Genomic DNA, 19414 nt, shown 5'->3' with positions numbered 1-19414 from the left:
TAGAGACAGCGAGAGAGAGAGAGACAGAGACAGCGAGAGAGAGAGAGACAGAGACAGCGAGAGAGAGAGAGCGAGAGAGAGAGAGACAGTGAGAGAGAGAGAGACAGAGACAGCGAAAGAGAGAGAAGAGAGAGACACGAGAGAGAGAGACAGCGAGAGAGAGAGAGACAGCGAGAGAGAGAGAGAGACAGGAGAGAGAGAGAGACAGCGAGAGAGAGAGAGAGACAGCGAGAGAGAGAGAGAGACAGCGAGAGAGAGAGAGGACAGCGAGAGAGAGAGACAGAGACAGAGACAGCGAGAGAGAGACAGACAGAGACAGCGAGAGAGAGAGACAGAGACAGCAAGAGAGAGAGAGACAGCGAGAGAGAGAGAGAGACAGCGAGAGAGAGACAGAGGACAGCGAGAGAGAGAGGGTGAGACAGAGACAGCGCGAGAGAGAGAGAGAGAGAGAGACAGAGACAGCGAGAGAGAGAGACACAGAGACAGCGAGAGAGAGAGAGACAGAGACAGCGAGAGAGAGACAGAGACAGCGAGAGAGAGAGAGCGAGAGAGCGAGAGAGAGAGAGAGAGAGAGAGAGAGAGCGAGAGAGAGACAGTGAGAGAGAGAGAGAGACAGTGAGAGAGAGAGAGAGACAGTGAGAGAGAGAGAGACAGAGACAGCGAAAGAGAGAGAAAGAGAGAGACAGCGAGAGAGAGAGAGACAGCGAGAGAGAGAGAGACAGCGAGAGAGAGAGAGACAGCGAGAGAGAGAGAGAGAGAGAGAGAGAGAGACATCGAGAGAGAGAGAGACAACGAGAGAGAGAGAGACAGCGAGAGAGAGAGAGACAGCGAGAGAGAGAGAGAGAGAGAGACAGAGACAGCGAGAGAGAGAGAGACAGAGACAGCGAGAGAGAGAGACAGAGACAGCGAGAGAGAGAGAGGGTGAGACAGAGACAGCGCGAGAGAGAGAGAGAGACAGAGACAGCGAGAGAGAGAGACACAAAGACAGCGAGAGAGAGAGAGAGACAGAGACAGCGAGAGAGAGACAGAGAGAGAGAGAGAGAGAGAGAGAGAGAGCGAGAGAGAGAGAGAGAGAGAGAGAGCGAGAGAGTGAGAGAGAGCCAGTGAGAGAGAGAGAGAGAGAGACAGTGAGAGAGAGAGAGACAGAGACAGCGAAAGAGAGAGAAAGAGAGAGACAGCGAGAGAGAGAGAGACAGCGAGAGAGAGAGAGACAGCGAGAGAGAGACAGCGAGAGAGAGAGAGAGAGAGACAGCGAGAGAGAGAGAGAGAGACAGCGAGACAGTGAGAGAGAGAGACAGAGACAGCGAGAGAGAGAGAGACAGCGAGAGAGAGAGAGAGACAGCGAGACAGCGAGAGAGAGAGAGACAGAGACAGCGAGAGAGAGAGAGACAGAGACAGCGAGAGAGAGAGAGACAGAGACAGCGAGAGAGAGAGAGACAGAGACAGCGAGAGAGAGAGACAGAGACAGCGAGAGAGAGAGAGAGACAGAGACAGCGAGAGAGAGAGAGACAGAGACAGCGAGAGAGAGAGAGACAGAGACAGCGAGAGAGAGAGAGACAGAGATAGCGAGAGAGAGAGAGACAGAGACAGCGAGAGAGAGAGAGAGAGAGACAGCGAGAGAGAGAGAGAGAGAGACAGAGACAGCGAGAGAGAGAGAGACAGAGACAGCGAGAGAGAGAGAGAGAGAGAGAGACAGCGAGAGAGAGAGAGAGACAGCGAGACAGCGAGAGAGAGAGAGACAGAGACAGCGAGAGAGAGAGAGACAGAGACAGCGAGAGAGAGAGAGACAGAGACAGCGAGAGAGAGAGAGACAGAGACAGCGAGAGAGAGAGAGACAGCGAGAGAGAGAGAGACAGAGACAGCGAGAGAGGGAGAGACAGAGACAGCGAGAGAGGGAGAGAGACAGAGACAGCGAGAGAGAGAGAGAGACAGACAGCGAGAGAGAGAGAGACAGACAGCGAGAGAGAGAGAGACAGACAGACAGCGAGAGAGAGAGAGACAGACAGCGATAGAGAGAGAGACAGACAGCGAGAGAGAGAGAGAGGGTGAGACAGAGACAGCGAGAGAAAGAGAGAGAGAGGGTAAGACAGAGACAGAGAGAGAGGGAGAGACAGTGAGAGAGAGGGAGAGACAGTGAGAGAGAGGGAGAGACAGAGACAGCGAGAGAGAGGGAGAGACAGAGACAGCGAGAGAGAGAGAGAGAGACAGAGACAGCGAGAGAGAGAGAGACAGAGACAGCGAGAGAGAGAGAGACAGAGACAGCGAGAGAGAGAGAGACAGAGACAGCGAGAGAGAGAGAGACAGAGACAGCGAGAGAGAGACAGAGACAGCGAGAGAGAGAGAGATAGACAGCGAGAGAGAGAGAGACAGCGAGAGAGAGAGAGAGAGAGAGAGAGAGAGACAGCGAGAGACAGCGAGAGAGAGAGAGAGACAGCGTGAGAGAGGGAGACAGAGACAGCGAGAGAGAGGGAGACAGAGACAGCGAGAGAGAGAGGGAGAGACACTAGAGAGAGAGACAAACTCACAGACAAAGAGAGCAAGGCAGAGAGAAAAACAGAGAGGGAGAGACAGATTCAGAGACACAAAAAGAGATGGAGAGACAGCCTGCCTGCGGAAAAGTGCTCCTTCTAATGCCACAGCCAAAACCTACGCTCGGTGCATGGGGGTAATTGTGGACGAGGTCACCTCCACAGCAGAGCAGCACTTAGGGTCGGGCCACACGAGCGCACTCTCTGTGCGGCTGCTAAAGGCGATTGTCCACAGCAGATCCCAGCATCTAAATAAATATCTGCTGAAATTATATTTAGTATCAAGCACTGACTGTTGGCATCGTGTTTTCCAGCATGAACGGGAGCAGATAATGACCACCAACGTCTGGCTCACACAGGTCAGTGAGAACTACCCCCCCTCCTCTCTCCTTCCTCCTCCAATCCCCATCCCCTGCCCTGGGAGTGTTTGATGGGACAGTGTAGAGGGAGCTTTACTCTGTATCTAACCCGTGCTGTACCTGCCCTGGGAGTGTTTGATGGGACAGTGTAGAGTGAGCTTTACTCTGTATCTAACCCTGTACCTGCCCTGGGAGTGTTTGATGGGACAGTGTAGAGGGAGCTTTACTCTGTATCTAACCCGTGCTGTACCTGCCCTGGGAGTGTTTAATGTGCTTCGTTCATCAGCACAAACTTCCTTTACCTTGATGTGCAGCAAACTCACATATGCCAGGGATCCCTCTGACTGCCCCTCCCCCGCTGACCGCCCCCCCCGACCTTGACTGAAGTACTGACCTGTTGGGCTTCTCTCTGCCAGGAATGGAACGATTATCGACTGACCTGGAATCCAGCCGAGCATGAGGGGATAGAAAAGGTTCGCCTTCCGTCCACGCACATCTGGCTCCCAGACGTTGTCCTTTATAACAAGTAGGTGACGACCTGCTTCTTCAGGTTGGCGAGGTTTGACCTGTCCTTTACCCCTTCGGGAGGCCGTGGTTTCCGTGACTAGGGGGCAAAACAGTTACAGCTTTACTGGGAAAAGACCAAAATGGCCAACCGTGGGTCAAGAGACGAATGGGGTGCTCAGAAAGCAAAGCCCCCTCTCCACCCCCCTCCCCTCTCCTGAAGACGATGCTACTTGCTGGGGTCCCACGGGCATTGCCCACCCTTAATGGATGAACTGGGGAGGGGAGAAGAGGGTGGGGTGGGGGGGGTGTCACTCCTGGCCTTCGCCCGACGCCCACTTGTGCAAGAGTCACCGGACGGTGATCAGGAGCTGGAATCCGGGACAATTTCCACCCCTCCCAGGCCCAGGATACTGAGGCCAACCATTGCTCCAAGTGCCGCCCGGATCGGGAGCAGCTAACTCGGCAAAGAGCGGGGATGGTTGCCGTGAAACTCCTGGCTCGCGTCCCCTTTTAATGTGGAAATCGGGGTCCTACGGCATAAAAGGGCCCCGATCGCCATTTTAGGCGCCGTGCTCACTCCAACCAGTTCCACGGGCGATGGAACAGACGAGGCCCCGGCCGGAGGGAAGTATCCAATTATTTTTTTTACGAGCCCCCGAGAAGCAGAAGTGCTCCCCCCGGGGGGCCCGCGTAAATAATCTGGGCTAGCGAGGGGAGTGCTGCTCTGTCGGAGGTGCCGTCTTTCGGATGAGACGTTAAGCCACCTGCCCTTTCAGGTGGAAGTAAAAGATTGGAGGATGAGCAGGCCAACATTTTACCCTCAACCAACTTTACGAAAGCAGACTCTCCGGTGGTTAGTTTGTGGGATCTTGCTGTGCGCAAATTGGCTGCCGCGTTTCCTACAGCACAACAGTGACTACACTTCAAAAGTGCTTCATTGGCTGTAAAGCGCTTTGGGACGTCCTGAGGTCGTGAAAGGCGCTATAGAAATGCAGGTTCTTCCTTTCTTTCATACGATGGACTTGCCTTTTGTCCCCTGGTTTTCCCTCGCATCCAAAACTCTGCTGCCCCCGTATCCTAACTCTCACCAAGTCCCGTTCACCCATCACCCCCTGCGCTCGCTGACCTACATCGGCTCCCGGGTCCGGCAACGCCTCAATTTTTAAAATCTCACCATGGCCCTCGCCCCCCCCCCCCCCCTCCCTATCTCTGTAACCTCCTCCAGCCCTACGACCCTCCGAGATCTCTGCCCTCCTCCAATTCTGGCCTCTTGCGCATCTGCGATTTCCTTCGCTCCACCATTGGCGGCCGTGCCTTCAGCTGCCCCGGCCCCGAGCTCTGGAATTCCCTCCCTCAACCTCTCTGCCTCTTTCTTCTCCAAGTAACTCACTAAAACGTACCTCTTTGACTAAGCTTTCGGTCACCTATCCTAATATCTCCTTACGTGGTTCAGTGTCAAACTCTGATTAATGTTCCTGTGGAGCACCGTGGGACGTTTCACTACATTAAAGGCGCTATATAAATGCAAGGTGTTCTTCTTGTTGCAGTGCCGACGGAACGTACGAGGTGTCCTTCTACTCCAACGCTGTGGTCTCGCACGACGGCAGCATCTTCTGGCTGCCTCCCGCCATCTACAAGAGCGCCTGCAAAATCGAGGTCAAGCACTTCCCCTTCGACCAGCAGAACTGCACGCTCAAGTTCCGCTCCTGGACCTACGACCGCACGGAGATCGACCTGGTGCTGCGCTCAGAGGTGGCCAGCTTGGACGACTTCACGCCGAGCGGCGAATGGGACATTGTGGCGCTGCCTGGGCGGCGCAACGAGAACCCGGCCGACCACACCTACGTGGACATCACCTACGACTTCATCATCCGCAGGAAGCCGCTCTTCTACACCATAAACCTCATCATCCCCTGCATGCTCATCACCTCCCTCGCCATCCTGGTCTTCTACCTGCCGTCGGACTGCGGTGAGAAGATGACGCTCTGTATCTCTGTGCTCCTGGCGCTCACTGTCTTCCTCCTCCTCATCTCCAAGATCGTCCCTCCCACCTCCCTGGACGTGCCTCTGATCGGCAAGTACCTGATGTTCACCATGATCCTGGTGACCTTCTCCATCGTGACCAGCGTATGTGTGCTGAACGTGCACCACCGCTCGCCCACCACCCACACCATGCCCCTCTGGGTCAAGGTGGTCTTTCTGGACAAGCTGCCCGCCATCCTCTTCATGAAGCAGCCCAGGAACAACTGCGCCAAGCAGAGACTGCGGCAGCGGGGCCGGGAGACGGCGTCGGGAGGAGGAGGAGGAGGAGGAGGAGGCAGGTGGCTAACGCCCAGGGATGGCGCCGAGCTCTGCGCCTGCCTCGTCAGCCGGGCCTCCGTGCGCGAGTACAGGGCGCGGTTCCTGGAGCTGCCGGAGGGCGCCAACGGGGTGCGAGACCACCAGAAGAGGTTGCCGCGCGTGCAACCCTGCGGCCACAGGATCGAAGAGACGATGGACGGAGTGGAGTTCATTGCCGATCACATGCAAAGCGAGGACGATGACCAAAGTGTGAGTGCACCGTTACATTTACAGAGAGAAACTGGGGATCCGGGGAGTTCAGGCAGCGAGTTCCAAGAAACTCTGGCCTCTTGTGCATCCCCCACTTCTGTCGCCCCACCATTGGCGGCCGTGCCTTCAGCCGTCTGGGCCCTAAGCTCTGGAATTCCCTCTCTGAACTTACAGCACAGAAGGAGGGCATTCAGCCCACCGTGCCTGTGCTATCCAAGCGCTTTCCAATTAGTCCAACGAATGTGTCTTGTAGATAATGTGTCCGCCTCTCTTTCCTCCTTTGAGATGCTCATTGAAACCTAGCTCTTTTGACAAAGCTTTTCGTCACCTGTCCTAATATCTCCTTAAGCTCAGTGTCAAATTTTGTCTGGTAACACTCCCGTGAAGTACCTTGGGATGTTTTACTACGTTAATGGCGCCATATAAATGCAAGTTGCTGTTGCAAGTAACTTAGCCACACAGACAAGAAAGGTCCCAAGCTCGATCCCCAGTCTGTATAGAGCTAGCCAATCTCAGTTGGGGAACTATATTTGGCCTCAGTGCCCCTGGGTTTGGGAAGATGGGGGAGGGGGGAGGGGAAAATCAACCAGGGACCCTGCTCCTGATGGAAGGTGTTGGAATGGGGATGGGATCAGGCTCGGATCCAAAGCTCGGCATTGCCACAGCAGTTGTCAATGGTCGCTGTTAAGATACAGAGAGGAATGGACATTTGCACGAGGTGCTAAAGGGTTGCTGGTACTCGGGGAGCCCAGAGCCCCCAGCAAGAGTCAGCACCTTCAGGAGAGGAGGGGCAGGAAAAGTGGGGAGGGGACGGAGCAGTTTTCTCCACAACCCTGGGAAAGGTCCAAGGCCCGGAAAGCAGGAAGCCACGGCTGGAGAAGGATGAGGGAAGATCTCGTTTATAGGGGCTAGATGATGCCAGGTTGTAGAAAGGAAGAATGAGGGGAGCGAGGAGTTCCACAGACTTGAGATCCTGGGAAAGATTGAGTAGGGTCGGGAAGATGGGTGTGGGTTGAGGACAGCCGGTATGGATTTGTAAAAGCCAAGTTGTGTCCGACAAATTAGAGTTGTTCTAGGAAATAACGGAGGGTGTTGATAAAGGAATTGCAGTGTATGCTGTGTATATGGACTTTCAAAAGGCATTGGATAAGGTGCCACATAGGAAGCTTAGTAAAATCTGGGTATTAATGGGGAATGCAGTGGCATGAATGGGAGGCAAAAGGTAAGGAGGTAGAAGCTGAGTTAATGGAGGTTTTTTGAAGATTGGAGGGATGTAAACAGTGGTATCCACCAGGGGTCATGTTGGGACCACAGCCCTTCCCAATATTAATGACCCAGTATGGGTGGGAGAAGGAGACCCAACGGTTGGCGCGCGTTTAATCCCCTCTTCAGTCTTGGCTCAGTCGGTAGCACAATCGCCTCGGAGTCAGAAGATTGTGGGTTCAAGTCCCACTCCGGACACTTGAGCACAAAATCAAGGTTGACGCTCCCAGTGCAGCATTGAGGGAGAACTGCACGGTCGCAACTGCCGTCTTTCGAACGAGAAGTTAAACAGAGGCTCCGTCTGCCCTTTCAGGTGGACGTGAAACATCCCACGGCCACTATTTCGAAGAAGAGCAGGAGAGTTCTCTTCTGAAGTCCTGGGGCCAACATGTACTCCCTCAACCAACGTCACTAAAACAGATTATCTGGTCATTATCTCATGCTTATGGGATCATGCTGTGCACAAATTGGCTGCTGCATTTCCCTACATCACAACAGTGACTACACTTCAAAAATTACTTCATTGGCTGTAAAGCGCTTTGGTACGGCCTGAGGGTTGAGAAAGGCGCTATAGAAATGCAAGTTCTTTCTTCTGTTCTTCCAGGTGGTTGAGGACTGGAAATACGTTGCTATGGTGATCGACCGCCTCTTCCTGTGGATTTTCGTGGTCGTGTGTGTTTTTGGGACCACTGGGATGTTTCTGCAGCCGCTCTTCCAGAACTTAACGTTCAAGAAATTAATCCCACCCGTCGCTCCGGAAGATGACCAGAAGTAGGAGCCTCCAACCCCTCCCTACTTCTGATCGCACTCTCCCTTTTGTTAAAAAAAATTTTTTTTATACAAAGGCTCTCGCATCGAACAATCCCAGGGTCATTTTAAACACCTCAACTGGATCATTTCTCAACCTTCTAAACTCAAGAGAATATAAACCAAGTTTATGCAACCTGTCCTCATAATTTAACCTCACGTATCACACTGGTGAATCTGTGATGTACCCCCTCCAAAGCCAGTACATCCTTCCTGCCCAGAACTGAGCGCAGTGCTCCAGATGTAGTCTGACCAAAGCTCTGCACAACTGGAGCTCAAATTCCTCTCTATTGTATTCCAGCCCCCTCGAGATAATGGCCAACATTTTATTAGCTTTTTTGATTACTTTTTGAAGCTGTCCCCTAGCTTTTATGTACCTGGACACCCAAATCCCTTCTCCCCATTAAGAGTATTCCGATGTCTTTTTTGGGTCTAAAGCGGATGACCTCACACTTCCCCACATTTAACTCCATCTGCCACAGTTTTGCCCACTGACTTACTCCATCTGTGTCCCTTTGTAACTTCCTGCTCCCATCAACACGACTTACTGTGCCTCCTAACTTAGTGACATCTGCAAAACCTGGATATATAACTTGCTACCCCCTTCATCCAAGTCATGTACGAAAAGCTGAGGCTCCAGTACACATCCCTCGGGAATACCACTTGTCACATCCCGCCAAAATTCTCTCTGATAAACGTTGCTACCTTCTCAAGGCACAGGCCAGCCTGTCAGTATAACTCTGGTCTATACTTTGAGAGACTATCAGTCGGCACAGCTGTCATCGACATACTGTTCAGTTCTTACAGAATCCCCATCTCTCACCAATTGACATACAATTCAGTACCCACACTCACTTCCCCATAAACACGTTGGGCTGAATCTTGCTGGAAAAACAATTTAAACTGTTTAATCTCATTCCCGCACGTGGTAAATTGTTCTCGGATTTTTAAAATTTCACATTTTTTCTTACATTTTCTTCCTCTATTTTTTTCTCTCTTCAATCTTTCTTTCTCTGATTTGACTCGAATTCACCCTCCTTCGTCGTTCCTGTTTCTTTCTCAATCCTTAAATCTCGTTGTTTAAGGAGATACACCGTTGGTCCCGCCGTTAGCTGAGGTCCCAGATGCTCCATTGCTCTCGCCTTGCACTTCCAGCAAGTCACTGCGCAAAAAGATTTTCGCGTTGAGGGGTTTCAGGGAATAGTCTAACTAACAGCGTATGCCGTGATACCTCGTTCCAACAAGATCTGGCCGATTGTTCAGCCCACAGAACTCTTTCTCCCCTCACCACCCAGCACAGCAAACTTCAGCCTAACGCCCTCCCCATCTCACTCATCGATACAGCAGTCCCTGGGCACAGACCCCCCCCTTCCCTGACAACACTGTTCACTGTTCAGAACTCTCGCCCGGCGAGGACAGTGTTCGTTCCGCTCAGACCCCACCCACCCACCGAAGACCCCGTTTGCCTTCCCGCCCCGCCTTGGAGCAACCCACAAGCCCATAGAGTTCCCATTTCTGGGTTAAAGATCACATGCGTAGGGCAGGGAATGCTCCAGCTGCCCGCTGGAGGTGATATTTTAACCGGGGCCTGGACCAGATTGCGGACAGCTTCGAATCGTGTATATGTGTCAAATAAAAAGTGACAATTTGCAAAATTGAACAGGAATAAGGTTTAAGCTTCTGTCGGCAGGTTTTCCATTAGAGTTCGGTTTCATAAAGGCACCTGAATGGTGGCAATAAATTTCTATTTTATTCCGAGTGTCTTGGTGGGTCAGTGCATCACCCAGTGTGGTACTGAGCCACACTGCTCAGGAAGGTCCCAGGTTACACCCTGGTCTGTGCCCAGTGTGCTCTCAACCAGGGCAGCAGTTGGCAATAGAATTGGCCTCAGTGCCCTGGACTATGGAAAGGGAAGAGGGAGGTGGAATACAGGTATTTAGAATTACATCGAATGTACAGCACAGAAACAAGCTCTTCAACCCAACTGGTCTGTGTCAGCGTTTATGCTCCACACGAGCCTCCTCCCACTCCTCTTCACCTCACCCTATCAGCATATCCTGCTATTCCTTTCTCCCTCATGTGTTTATCCAGCTTCCCCAGGTGGTGGTCCTGCTCCTGATCCTGATCCCCATCCAATGACACCCCACCTCCCTGCTAGAAAATGACCGTGAATGTCTGACAGAAGTCTGGCTTGACCTCGCACGGCAATGCCTTCCACAGTAGAACAACCTGCCGGTGCTCCCAGTCCGGGTTCACACCTGGAGAACGAGTGCTTTGGATCTTTTGGGGGAGGGGAGAAGGGAGGAGCAAACCATCTTTAAATGGCCTCTTCTGATCTTAGCTCGGGCACGAGAGTCCTCACTGCCCCCAGGGTCGAGACGGGGGAATCAGCCAGAGTTCCTGATCAGCCAACGGCCCCTGTTGCAAATGTGTGTGGCCACTGTGTGGGGACAGGCTGGGGCTGAGCTGGGATTCCTCTCAAGTCAAGTATTCTGCAAACCCTCAGCCATTTGGGAGAGGCGCTGGAGGATGACTGGTACTTAAAGAACTGCACGCAGGAGGACTAAACATCTTGAGAGGATGACCTGCCCTGGGAGTGTTTGATGGGACAGTGTAGAGGGAGCTTTACTCTGTATTTAACCCGTGCTGTACCTGCCCTGGGAGTGTTTGATGGGACAGTGTAGAGGGAGCTTTACTCTGTCTCTAACCCTGTACCTGCCCTGGGAGTGTTTGATGGGACAGTGTGGAGGGAGCTTTACTCTGTATCTAACCCGTGCTGTACCTGCCCTGGGAGTGTTTGATGTGACAGTGTAGAGGGAGCTTTACTCTGTCTCTAACCCTGTACCTGCCCTGGGAGTGTTTGATGGGACAGTGTGGAGGGAGCTTTACTCTGTATCTAACCCTGTACCTACCCTGGGAGTGTTTGATGGGACAGTGTAGAGGGAGCTTTACTCTGTATCTAACCCGTGCTGTACCTGCCCTGGGAGTGTTTGATGGGACAGTGTAGAGGGAGCTTTACTCTGTATTTAACCCGTGCTGTACCTGCCCTGGGAGTGTTTGATGGGACAGTGTAGAGGGAGCTTTACTCTGTCTCTAACCCTGTACCTGCCCTGGGAGTGTTTGATGGGACAGTGTGGAGGGAGCTTTACTCTGTATCTAACCCTGTACCTACCCTGGGAGTGTTTGATGGGACAGTGTAGAGGGAGCTTTACTCTGTATCTAACCCGTGCTGTACCTGCCCTGGGAGTGTTTGATGGGACAGTGTAGAGGGAGCTTCACTCTGTGTCTAACCCATGCTGAATGCCGATGCCCGTAACTGCCAGGATTCCATTCTCCTGCACTTTCACTGCTCTCCTTGACGGACGCACACAAAAATTAAACTGAAAAATTTTGGGTTAGGACCACAAAGTGGAGAAGCACATCAGAAACCAACAGGAAGGGACACACTCCATCTGTCCCAAAATTAAACAGCACTGCTGACAAAAGGACGCAATTTTACATAGAATTTACAGCACAGAAACAGGCCATTCGGGCTAACTGGTCTATGCCGGTGTTTATGCTCCACACGAGCCTCCTCCCCTCTATTTCATCTCACCCTATCAGCATATCCTCCTATTCCTTTCTCCCTCATGTGTTTATCTCGCTTCTCCTTAAATGCATCGATGTTATTCGCCTCAACTACTCCATGTGGTAGCAAGTTCCACATTCTCACCACTCTCTGGGTAAAGAGGTTTCTCCTGAATTCCCTATTGGATTTATTAGGGACTATCTTATATTTATGACCCCTAGTTTTGGTCTCCTTCACACATGGAAACATGTTCTCTACGTCTACCCTATCGAACCCCGTCATAATTTTAAAGACCTCTATTAGGTCACCCCTCAGCCTTCTCTTTTCTAGAGAAGAGTCCCAGCCTGTTCAGTCTTTCCTGATGGCAGTAACTTCTCACAGTTCTGGTATCATCCTTGTAAATCTTTTTCGCATCTTCTCCAGTGCCTCTATAATCCCTTTTTGTAATATGGAGGCCAGAAGTGAGCACTCTCGGCCGTGAAAAAAAATAATTTGCTGATTCCCCCAGTCCACAGCCTCCTGAGGAGCAGAGCAGGCTCCCAGAGGGTGACTTCCCCACTGCTTACCAACCATGGTGCAAAATAAAAAGTTCTACACCAATTTTCTTAAAAGATGAACATCCAATTTATTCTAGAGGATTTAATGGATGAGAACAAGACGCTACCTGTTACAAAAAACAAAATCCTGTAAAAACGGAGGATATACACACAGCACACAGAGAAAAATTAACACATCCCCTACCCCTCCCCCCAAAAAAAGTGTACTAACAAACGCTGGAAACAGGTTGGTCAACATGCAATGCACTGCTCACTAAAAACAATTCCAGGCCTCTTTCACTCAAAGCCTCAGGTGTCGTCACTATTGAAAAGGAAAGTCTGTTAAAAACGATTCCAGTATACCCGCGCCCTCCCCTTCCCCCCCCCTCACCCCGTGAATGCTGCAGATCAGAATCCACAGCACCTGTGGCACGGCCTCCCGTTTCGGGTGAGCCCCTGGCCCGGTTCGAACGGAGGGCCCCGCTCGAAGCCCCACCCGGCCCTTCCTCTTTCAGATGCCAGGCGTCCCACTGTGCGTCTCCAGCATTCTCGTGTTGCACGGGCGGGGGGGGGAAACTGCACTTGCCTCGCCAAGTGGAATAGGCGAAATGCTTCAGTTTGTACCGATACCTCAACCATTGCTTTTTTAAAAAAAAAAACAATTTTGGACAAAACACGATCCAAAACAGTTCATGCTGAGGTTCAGTAAACGGTGTGATGGGGGTGGAGGAGGGAAGTAAGTTTGGAGAGAATTACTCTCTGCTCTTACTTCCCTTCTCTCTCTCTCTCTGTTGTATATCCCCTCCTTCTGCTGCACATAAAACATTTTAATTCACTAAATTTGAACCATGAACAATTTTATATCAAACCGTTGCAGCGAGTCGGGAGGTGGGGGGGGGGAATTGAATCAGTCTAAGGTTAAACGGGCAAGCCATGGCACAGTGTAACTCACAGCTGGGGCTGTTAGCACAGTGAGTTCACCATTTCAGTCACTGTCAGGGTGGGTTATTTGGAGCGAGGGACAATAATCCTGCCAAGAAATAAACAGGTTATAAAGACCCGCTCACCCTTGTCCTTTACCTCTGCTCAGTCTTGTGCTTGCTGGGGCTGAGGGGGCAGGCATACAGCCTGTACCCAGGCTCCCACTTGCACCCAGCCCCTTCCCCGTAACTGGCTGTCAGAGATTCCGAGGAGCGAACCACCCTTCTCATCTCTCCTGCCTTTGCTCGGCACAGCTCTCTTCGGGAACTGAATCCTCGCTCTGGGAGTTAGCCCCCTCCCCCCCCGCTGTAAGGCCCTGTGCCACTCTTCCACGTCCGCACTGAACCAGGACAGAACGTGGGGGGCACCAACACTGCCTGAGGGGAGGTTAAGCCCAGCCAGGTGACAGCGAGTACTGCTGGAGATGGAGCAACTGATCTTCACCCACTCAATTCAAACCCAAATGGTGCAGTTCCCTCTCAAGAGCGAGGAATGGCCTGGCCCTGCACACTTTCACCGGGAGCAAGGCAGAAAATCAACGGGAATAAACAGGAAAAATAAATATTAATCCATTTTGATTGCTGAAAGCGCAAATTCTTGGATATTTAAATTGGGTTTCTTCTGCTAGCTGTTATCTCCAACCGTCCACCCACATTTACCCGGGGGGGGGGCTCGTCAGTCTAAGAACCACCAAGCCACACGCCTGGATTATAGGACAACTGCAGAACACACAGCTGGAGCACGAGAGTTTCGTTGCTGCTTCTTTTCTGCAGAACATTTAATGGAAACTAAAATCAGATATAATGCAGGCAGACTTTCCAAAACTGCAATACATCAAAAAGTCATTAAACTTTAAAAGAAAGACACCACCAAGTTTCTTCACAATCACCAAGAGGTGGTGCGTTGCTCATAAAACCTGCAACTGGCGGGGCAGGACCCTGATCCCTTCCCACCCCTCCAAATAAAAGCTGCGCCGCTGAAAGGATCAGTGGTACAGAGACACTCAGCCTGTGCAGCACAATCGGGCGTTTTTCACAATCGGGCGTTTTCATCTACAACACAAGGTCAGTTATTGCCAGCATGGTTCCCTTAAATGAGGCTCCGATGCAGTACAAAATACAGCCAGAAACTCTTCAACAGACTCACTGGTAAGTCAATCCGCTCCGCCTCCCCCCCACCCCCAGCAAGATGTTTATTTCATACAGAATTAAGTGCAGTCACTGAACTCATTGTGTGCACCAGTACCAATTCACTAAAGGGAGGAATCACACGCACCCAGTACTCAATCCACTCTGCGCCTCAAACCAGTTCCTTTGCTGCTAGCTTCAGTGACAGACTTACCAGTACTGTATCCCAGTGTTATACAGGGACAGACCTGTACCCACCAGTACTGTACCCCAGTGTTATACAGGGACAGACCTGTACCCACCAGTACTGTACCCCAGTGTTATACAGAGACAGACCTGTACTCACCAGTACTGTACCCCAGTGTTATACAGGGACAGACCTGTACCCACCAGTACTGTACCCCAGTGTTATACAGAGACAGACCTGTACCCACCAGTACTGTACCCCAGTGTTATACAGAGACAGACCTGTACCCACCAGTACTGTACCCCAGTGTTATACAGTGACAGACCTGTACCCACCCATACTGTACCCCAGTGTTATACAGGGACAGACCTGTACCCACCAGTACTGTACCCCAGTGTTATACAGAGACAGACCTGTACTCACCAGTACTGTACCCCAGTGTTATACAGGGACAGACCTGTACCCACCAGTACTGTATCCCAGTGTTATACAGGGACAGACCTGTACCCACCAGTACTGTACCCCAGTGTTATACAGTGACAGACCTGTACCCACCAGTACTGTACCCCAGTGTTATACAGGGACAGGCCTGTACCCACCAGTACTGTACCCCAGTGTTATACAGTGACAGACCTGTACCCACCAGTACTGTACCCCAGTGTTATACAGGGACAGACCTGTACCCACCAGTACTGTACCCCAGTGTTATACAGTGACAGACCTGTACCCACCAGTACTGTACCCCAGTGTTATACAGTGACACACCTGTACCCACCAGTACTGTACCCCAGTGTTATACAGAGACACACCTGTACCCACCAGTACTGTACCCCAGTGTTATACAGAACATCAGGTGCCCAAGACTTGGGAGGAGTGGCAGGAGATATGATGGGCCAGCATCTGGCACAAGCCCTGGGCTTGTCAGCAAGCACCTCACTCCCAACTCAGGCCTGCGGGACAAGTCAGTGGCGCTCCCAGTACCCCCTCCCCTTGTGCTAATGGGGTAGAAATACATCCGTTTGTAAAAGCTGCTCAGAGCCAGCGAAACTGAGCCGGAGTAGCGATGTCCTGTCCTACGCATCACATGGTGGTCACAGAGCAAGGGAAAAAGCTGGCAATACACAGCGGGTCCGTCTGTGAAGACGAGAGACAGGTTTAATGCTTTGAGTGCACGGCTTCCAGCACTTTGACCAACGGCTGTGTGGAGCTTGACGCAAAAGCTCACAGTGTTTTAATGGTAAATAAAAAAGGGAAACATGCAAGGCCAACAGGATCATCACGATTTCACTGGGACGCACGCAGATGGAGGCACTTTGAACCCATCTAGCTCATCGTTCCATAGAAAGCTGTGGTTTCCCCCCCGCCCGGAGTTACAGCAGCACCTGTACTGTACGGCGCCTTTTCCCATGAGTTTGCATTTCAAGTAAACGTCTGGATGCAAAGAACACGGTTAAAATTCTGAGTCCAGGGCCGTAAATGGGAAATGGTCAAAATCCACCAAAGGGCAGCAGAGCCCTCGGAAAAACGCATGTTACGTTGCACGTACTGCTGCCCCTTGAACAGGGGAAGCAGTCACACACATGCATGGCGCGCTGGGGAGCTCTACGTTTTGTGCCAGGACACTGGTGCTGCTGGTGCCTGCAACTAGCTCGAGGAGCATCACCCTACCATTCCACCCCCAAAACAGCAGCAAATAAATTGACTTCTGATCGTGTTTTTAAACAGAGAGTGAGGGTATCCTGTTGGCAATCCCCCCCCTCCCCCCAATATTGTCTACCCTCTCCTAGAGGTGTTGGACTTCCTTACTGGAGTACGGCTCCAGTGGGTTGGCTTCCTTGCTCAAATAGCCATTCCCCATGTGCAAGTCTCGACAGGGAGAATGGCAGGCTATTTAACCATGGGGTGGAGGGGAAAAGAGAGACAATTCGCAGCCGAGATCCACATTGCCCTCACCGAACGTGCGTGCACATACCCATTACCAGCACAGCTCAACTGGAGCAAGGATCACAGCCGACTCCTCCGGCCTAAACCCAGGGGCTCTGCGGCCGATTCCGGCACCTCTGCACCGGCTTGAGTCAACAGACTCGGCCGCAGGTCGGGGATCGAACCCGGAACCTCCCTGCCTTGCTGCGGCTCGGAGAGGCGGACGCAAGTCCTGAGCCGCCGCGGCCAGGGCTTTCTGCCCCGTCGGCATTCCCGAGTTGCCCTCCCTCCCTCCCTACCCCCCAACCCCCGTCAAACTCTGCGGACACGCCTTGCTCAAAACAGACCCAACGGCGGTGGTGGCTTACAGAGAACGGACATCGAGGAGAGGCGACAGGATCGATCGGCAAGTCCAAGTGCGCAGCAGCCAATCTCCTGGGGAAGGGAGAAGAGTTCAACTACGCCGCTATTAAAATCAAGGCAATTTCCTCCCATTAGTGGTACTAGGTGCTGTGTGCTGCAAACAGAATCTGGGCGTTAAAATTTAGCAGTCAAAATCAGCTAAAGGGGCACAACTCAAAACTGATGGATTCCGCACACAAGGCATTGCCCGGCGGTTAGGGAGAACTGCACGGCCAGACAAAAAAAAATCCGACCAAAAGGGAGGAGAGCTGTGCAACCGGGCGGAAGCTCTGCAACACGGCCTGACCCGTTGGGCTTTCGAGTTGATCCAAAGAGGGCTTTGGCTTCTCGGCTGCAGATGTGGAAGCATAACTCGGGTAACCCGGGTGGCCACCTGGCTCCGAGCCGCCAACAGGAGGTCGCCTCGCACGGATCGGCCTCCAAACCGGGCCGCGTGTGCGAAGCGAAGTGGGGGTTTTTTTTTAAATTTTAAAAAGTCCCCAGTGGTCTGTGAGGGACTCAATTTTCAACTTTAGTAGCATAACCTGACCACTGACTAACAAGAGAAATGTAACCGGCATCTTGAAGCTGCTAAGCATGCAAGGAGGGAGGGAGGGGGGAAGAGAGAGAGAACCCACAGTGTTGGCAGCATGACTTCAGTCTGCTGCTACCCGCTGTGTAACACCCTTATTCACAGTTTTGCCCCCTTCTCTGCCCTCCCCCCCCCCCCCCCCCCCCTCAACAAGAGAGACGCAGTTGGTCCAATAACAATAAAGAGCGAGAGATAATACAGCGTCACGTTGAAGCTGGGTCTCCCACTCGTAGCACTTCCCTACAAAGCAGAACATTCAGACCCGATCTACAGACGTTTTTGCGTGAAAGAGGCCCCCAATTCTTAGCTTAAGTGACTCTCTTTTTTTTAAATCAGGCCTACGTCATTGTTTTAAACTACATTCGATTATAAACATTTTACAGATTTATAAAGGAATGTCCGGAATTATATGTTTTTTTTTTAAAGTTTTGTGTGTGTGTTTTTTTTTTAAACTCTCTACACCTCTGTACAGAATTGCTCGCCCCTCCCCCTGAGCCGGCACTACGCTTCGCTCATCATGAAGCTCTTCTCCTCCAGCGGCTTCTGGATCCAGTTGCCATAGTTCATCTGCTCGAGGGCTTTGAAGAACAGGGTCCTCGCGTTCTGGAAGTCCGCGGCCGCCTCCTTGGCGTCAGAGTAGGAGGCCATCGCCAGCAGGTCCTGACGCTTGTACTTGACGCATAGTTGCTGGAAGAGGGTGTACAAGTTGTTTTTGGAGACCCGCGAGACATCGAGCTGAGGCCTAGGAGGGGAAGGGGAGAAAAGCAAAACAAAAAATTACAAGCTCTGTGCATATTAATTGTATCCATATGATTTATATCAATTAGTGTTGATGCATATCAATTGGGGACTCTTATATCCATTTATATGAGAGCTTATCTAGGATGTGGAGAGAGTAATGTTGATCTCGGTGAATAAAGGTTTGGAAGCAACTGAAGACCAGGTTCTAGTATTCTATCCTTCACCTCCTGGCTGTCCAATTTATTACAGTGCGCACCAGGAAACTGGTAGTTTAACTAGGGAAACTTGGTGCCCCTTGTAAAATCCAAGCTTGGTGTCCGCGAGCCACCACGTGCTGATCTTGTTTGTGTTCCGTCAGTGTCAGCCGTGGCTCAGCGGGTAGCGCTCCCGCCTTAAGTCAGAAGGTCGTGGGTTCAAGTCCCACTCCTGAGGCTGGAGCACGTAATCAGTGCCGTACTGAGGGAGTGCCGCACTGAGGGAGTGCCGCACTGAGGGAGTGCCGCACTGAGGGAGTGCCGCACTGAGGGAGTGCCGCACTGAGGGAGTGCCGTACTGAGGGAGTGCTGCACTGTCGGAGGTGCCGCCTTTCGGATAAGGAGTTACAACGAGGCCCCGGCTGCCCTCTCGGGTGGATGTAAAAGATCGAAGATGAGCAGGGGGGAGTGCTCCCCGGTGTCCTGGGCCAATATTTATCCCTCAACCAACACCTAAAACAGATTATCTGCTTGTGATCTCATTGCTGTTTGTGGGATCTTGCTGTGCGCAAATTGGCTGCCGCGTTTCCTACATTACAACAGTGACTACACTTAAAAAAAAATACTTCATTGGCTGAGAAGCGCTTTGGGATGCCCTGAGGTCGTGAAGTGCACTGTATAAATGCAAGTCTTGCTTTTCGTTCCCCCCCCTTGCAACTCTTTTCAATCTTGTTGTCCTGCACTGTGGGGCCTGTCCCGGGTTTGGTTGTTAAGAGGGGTCGCGATGCCTGGCCGAGCTGTGGTTAACTCAAGCAGCAGTCGGAACTGGTTTTATCTCGGCACGTTACACTCGTTAACATACAACACAGGCCACGTTTAATTTCAATTTTTTTTTTTACCCATCGACTTTCCCTTTGGTTCCATCCAGAATTTCCACCTCGGTTCCATCCGCCAAGGACCAGTTAACGCTCGACTCCTTCGTTTTCCCAGTTTGCCGCGTCGAGTCGTACACGCTAACCCGGCCGATCTGCAATCAGAATTCATTTTCAATCCTTTACTGAGAGAGAGCGAGCGAGCGAGCACCCAACAGAGAAAGCAACACAGCGCAACCTCCGACACAAAACCATATATCCTGCCACTGCCCTCCTC

The 19414-nt window shown here is 51.8% G+C and overlaps 2 protein-coding genes across 4 annotated transcripts in view; one reads left to right on the top strand and one right to left on the bottom strand.

Moving 5' to 3' along the window:
• The window catches only part of LOC137306676 (neuronal acetylcholine receptor subunit beta-2-like), a 10919-nt gene extending 2937 nt beyond the window's left edge, over positions 1 to 7982 (top strand). The window contains exons 2-5 of the mRNA XM_067976019.1: positions 2843 to 2887; positions 3304 to 3413; positions 4942 to 5944; positions 7812 to 7982. Coding sequence (XP_067832120.1) covers positions 2843 to 2887; positions 3304 to 3413; positions 4942 to 5944; positions 7812 to 7982 — 1329 coding nt within the window. The remainder of the gene's footprint in view (positions 1 to 2842; positions 2888 to 3303; positions 3414 to 4941; positions 5945 to 7811) is intronic.
• A 4200-nt stretch (positions 7983 to 12182) lies between these two features.
• Positions 12183 to 19414, bottom strand: part of adar (adenosine deaminase RNA specific) — a 54916-nt gene continuing 47684 nt past the window's right edge. For all 3 annotated transcript variants that reach the window (XM_067975871.1, XM_067975872.1, XM_067975873.1), the window contains exons 14-15: positions 19165 to 19292; positions 12183 to 18072 (exon numbers count right to left, since the gene is read on the bottom strand). In XM_067975871.1, coding sequence (XP_067831972.1) covers positions 17832 to 18072; positions 19165 to 19292 — 369 coding nt within the window. In that variant the 3' untranslated portion in view covers positions 12183 to 17831. The remainder of the gene's footprint in view (positions 18073 to 19164; positions 19293 to 19414) is intronic.

The sequence above is a fragment of the Heptranchias perlo genome, chromosome 44, assembly GCF_035084215.1.
Source record: "Heptranchias perlo isolate sHepPer1 chromosome 44, sHepPer1.hap1, whole genome shotgun sequence".
Classification (NCBI taxonomy): Eukaryota; Metazoa; Chordata; class Chondrichthyes; order Hexanchiformes; family Hexanchidae; genus Heptranchias; species Heptranchias perlo.
Note: the sequence above shows the minus strand (reverse complement) of the source record. Positions and strands in the feature narration are given on the sequence as shown.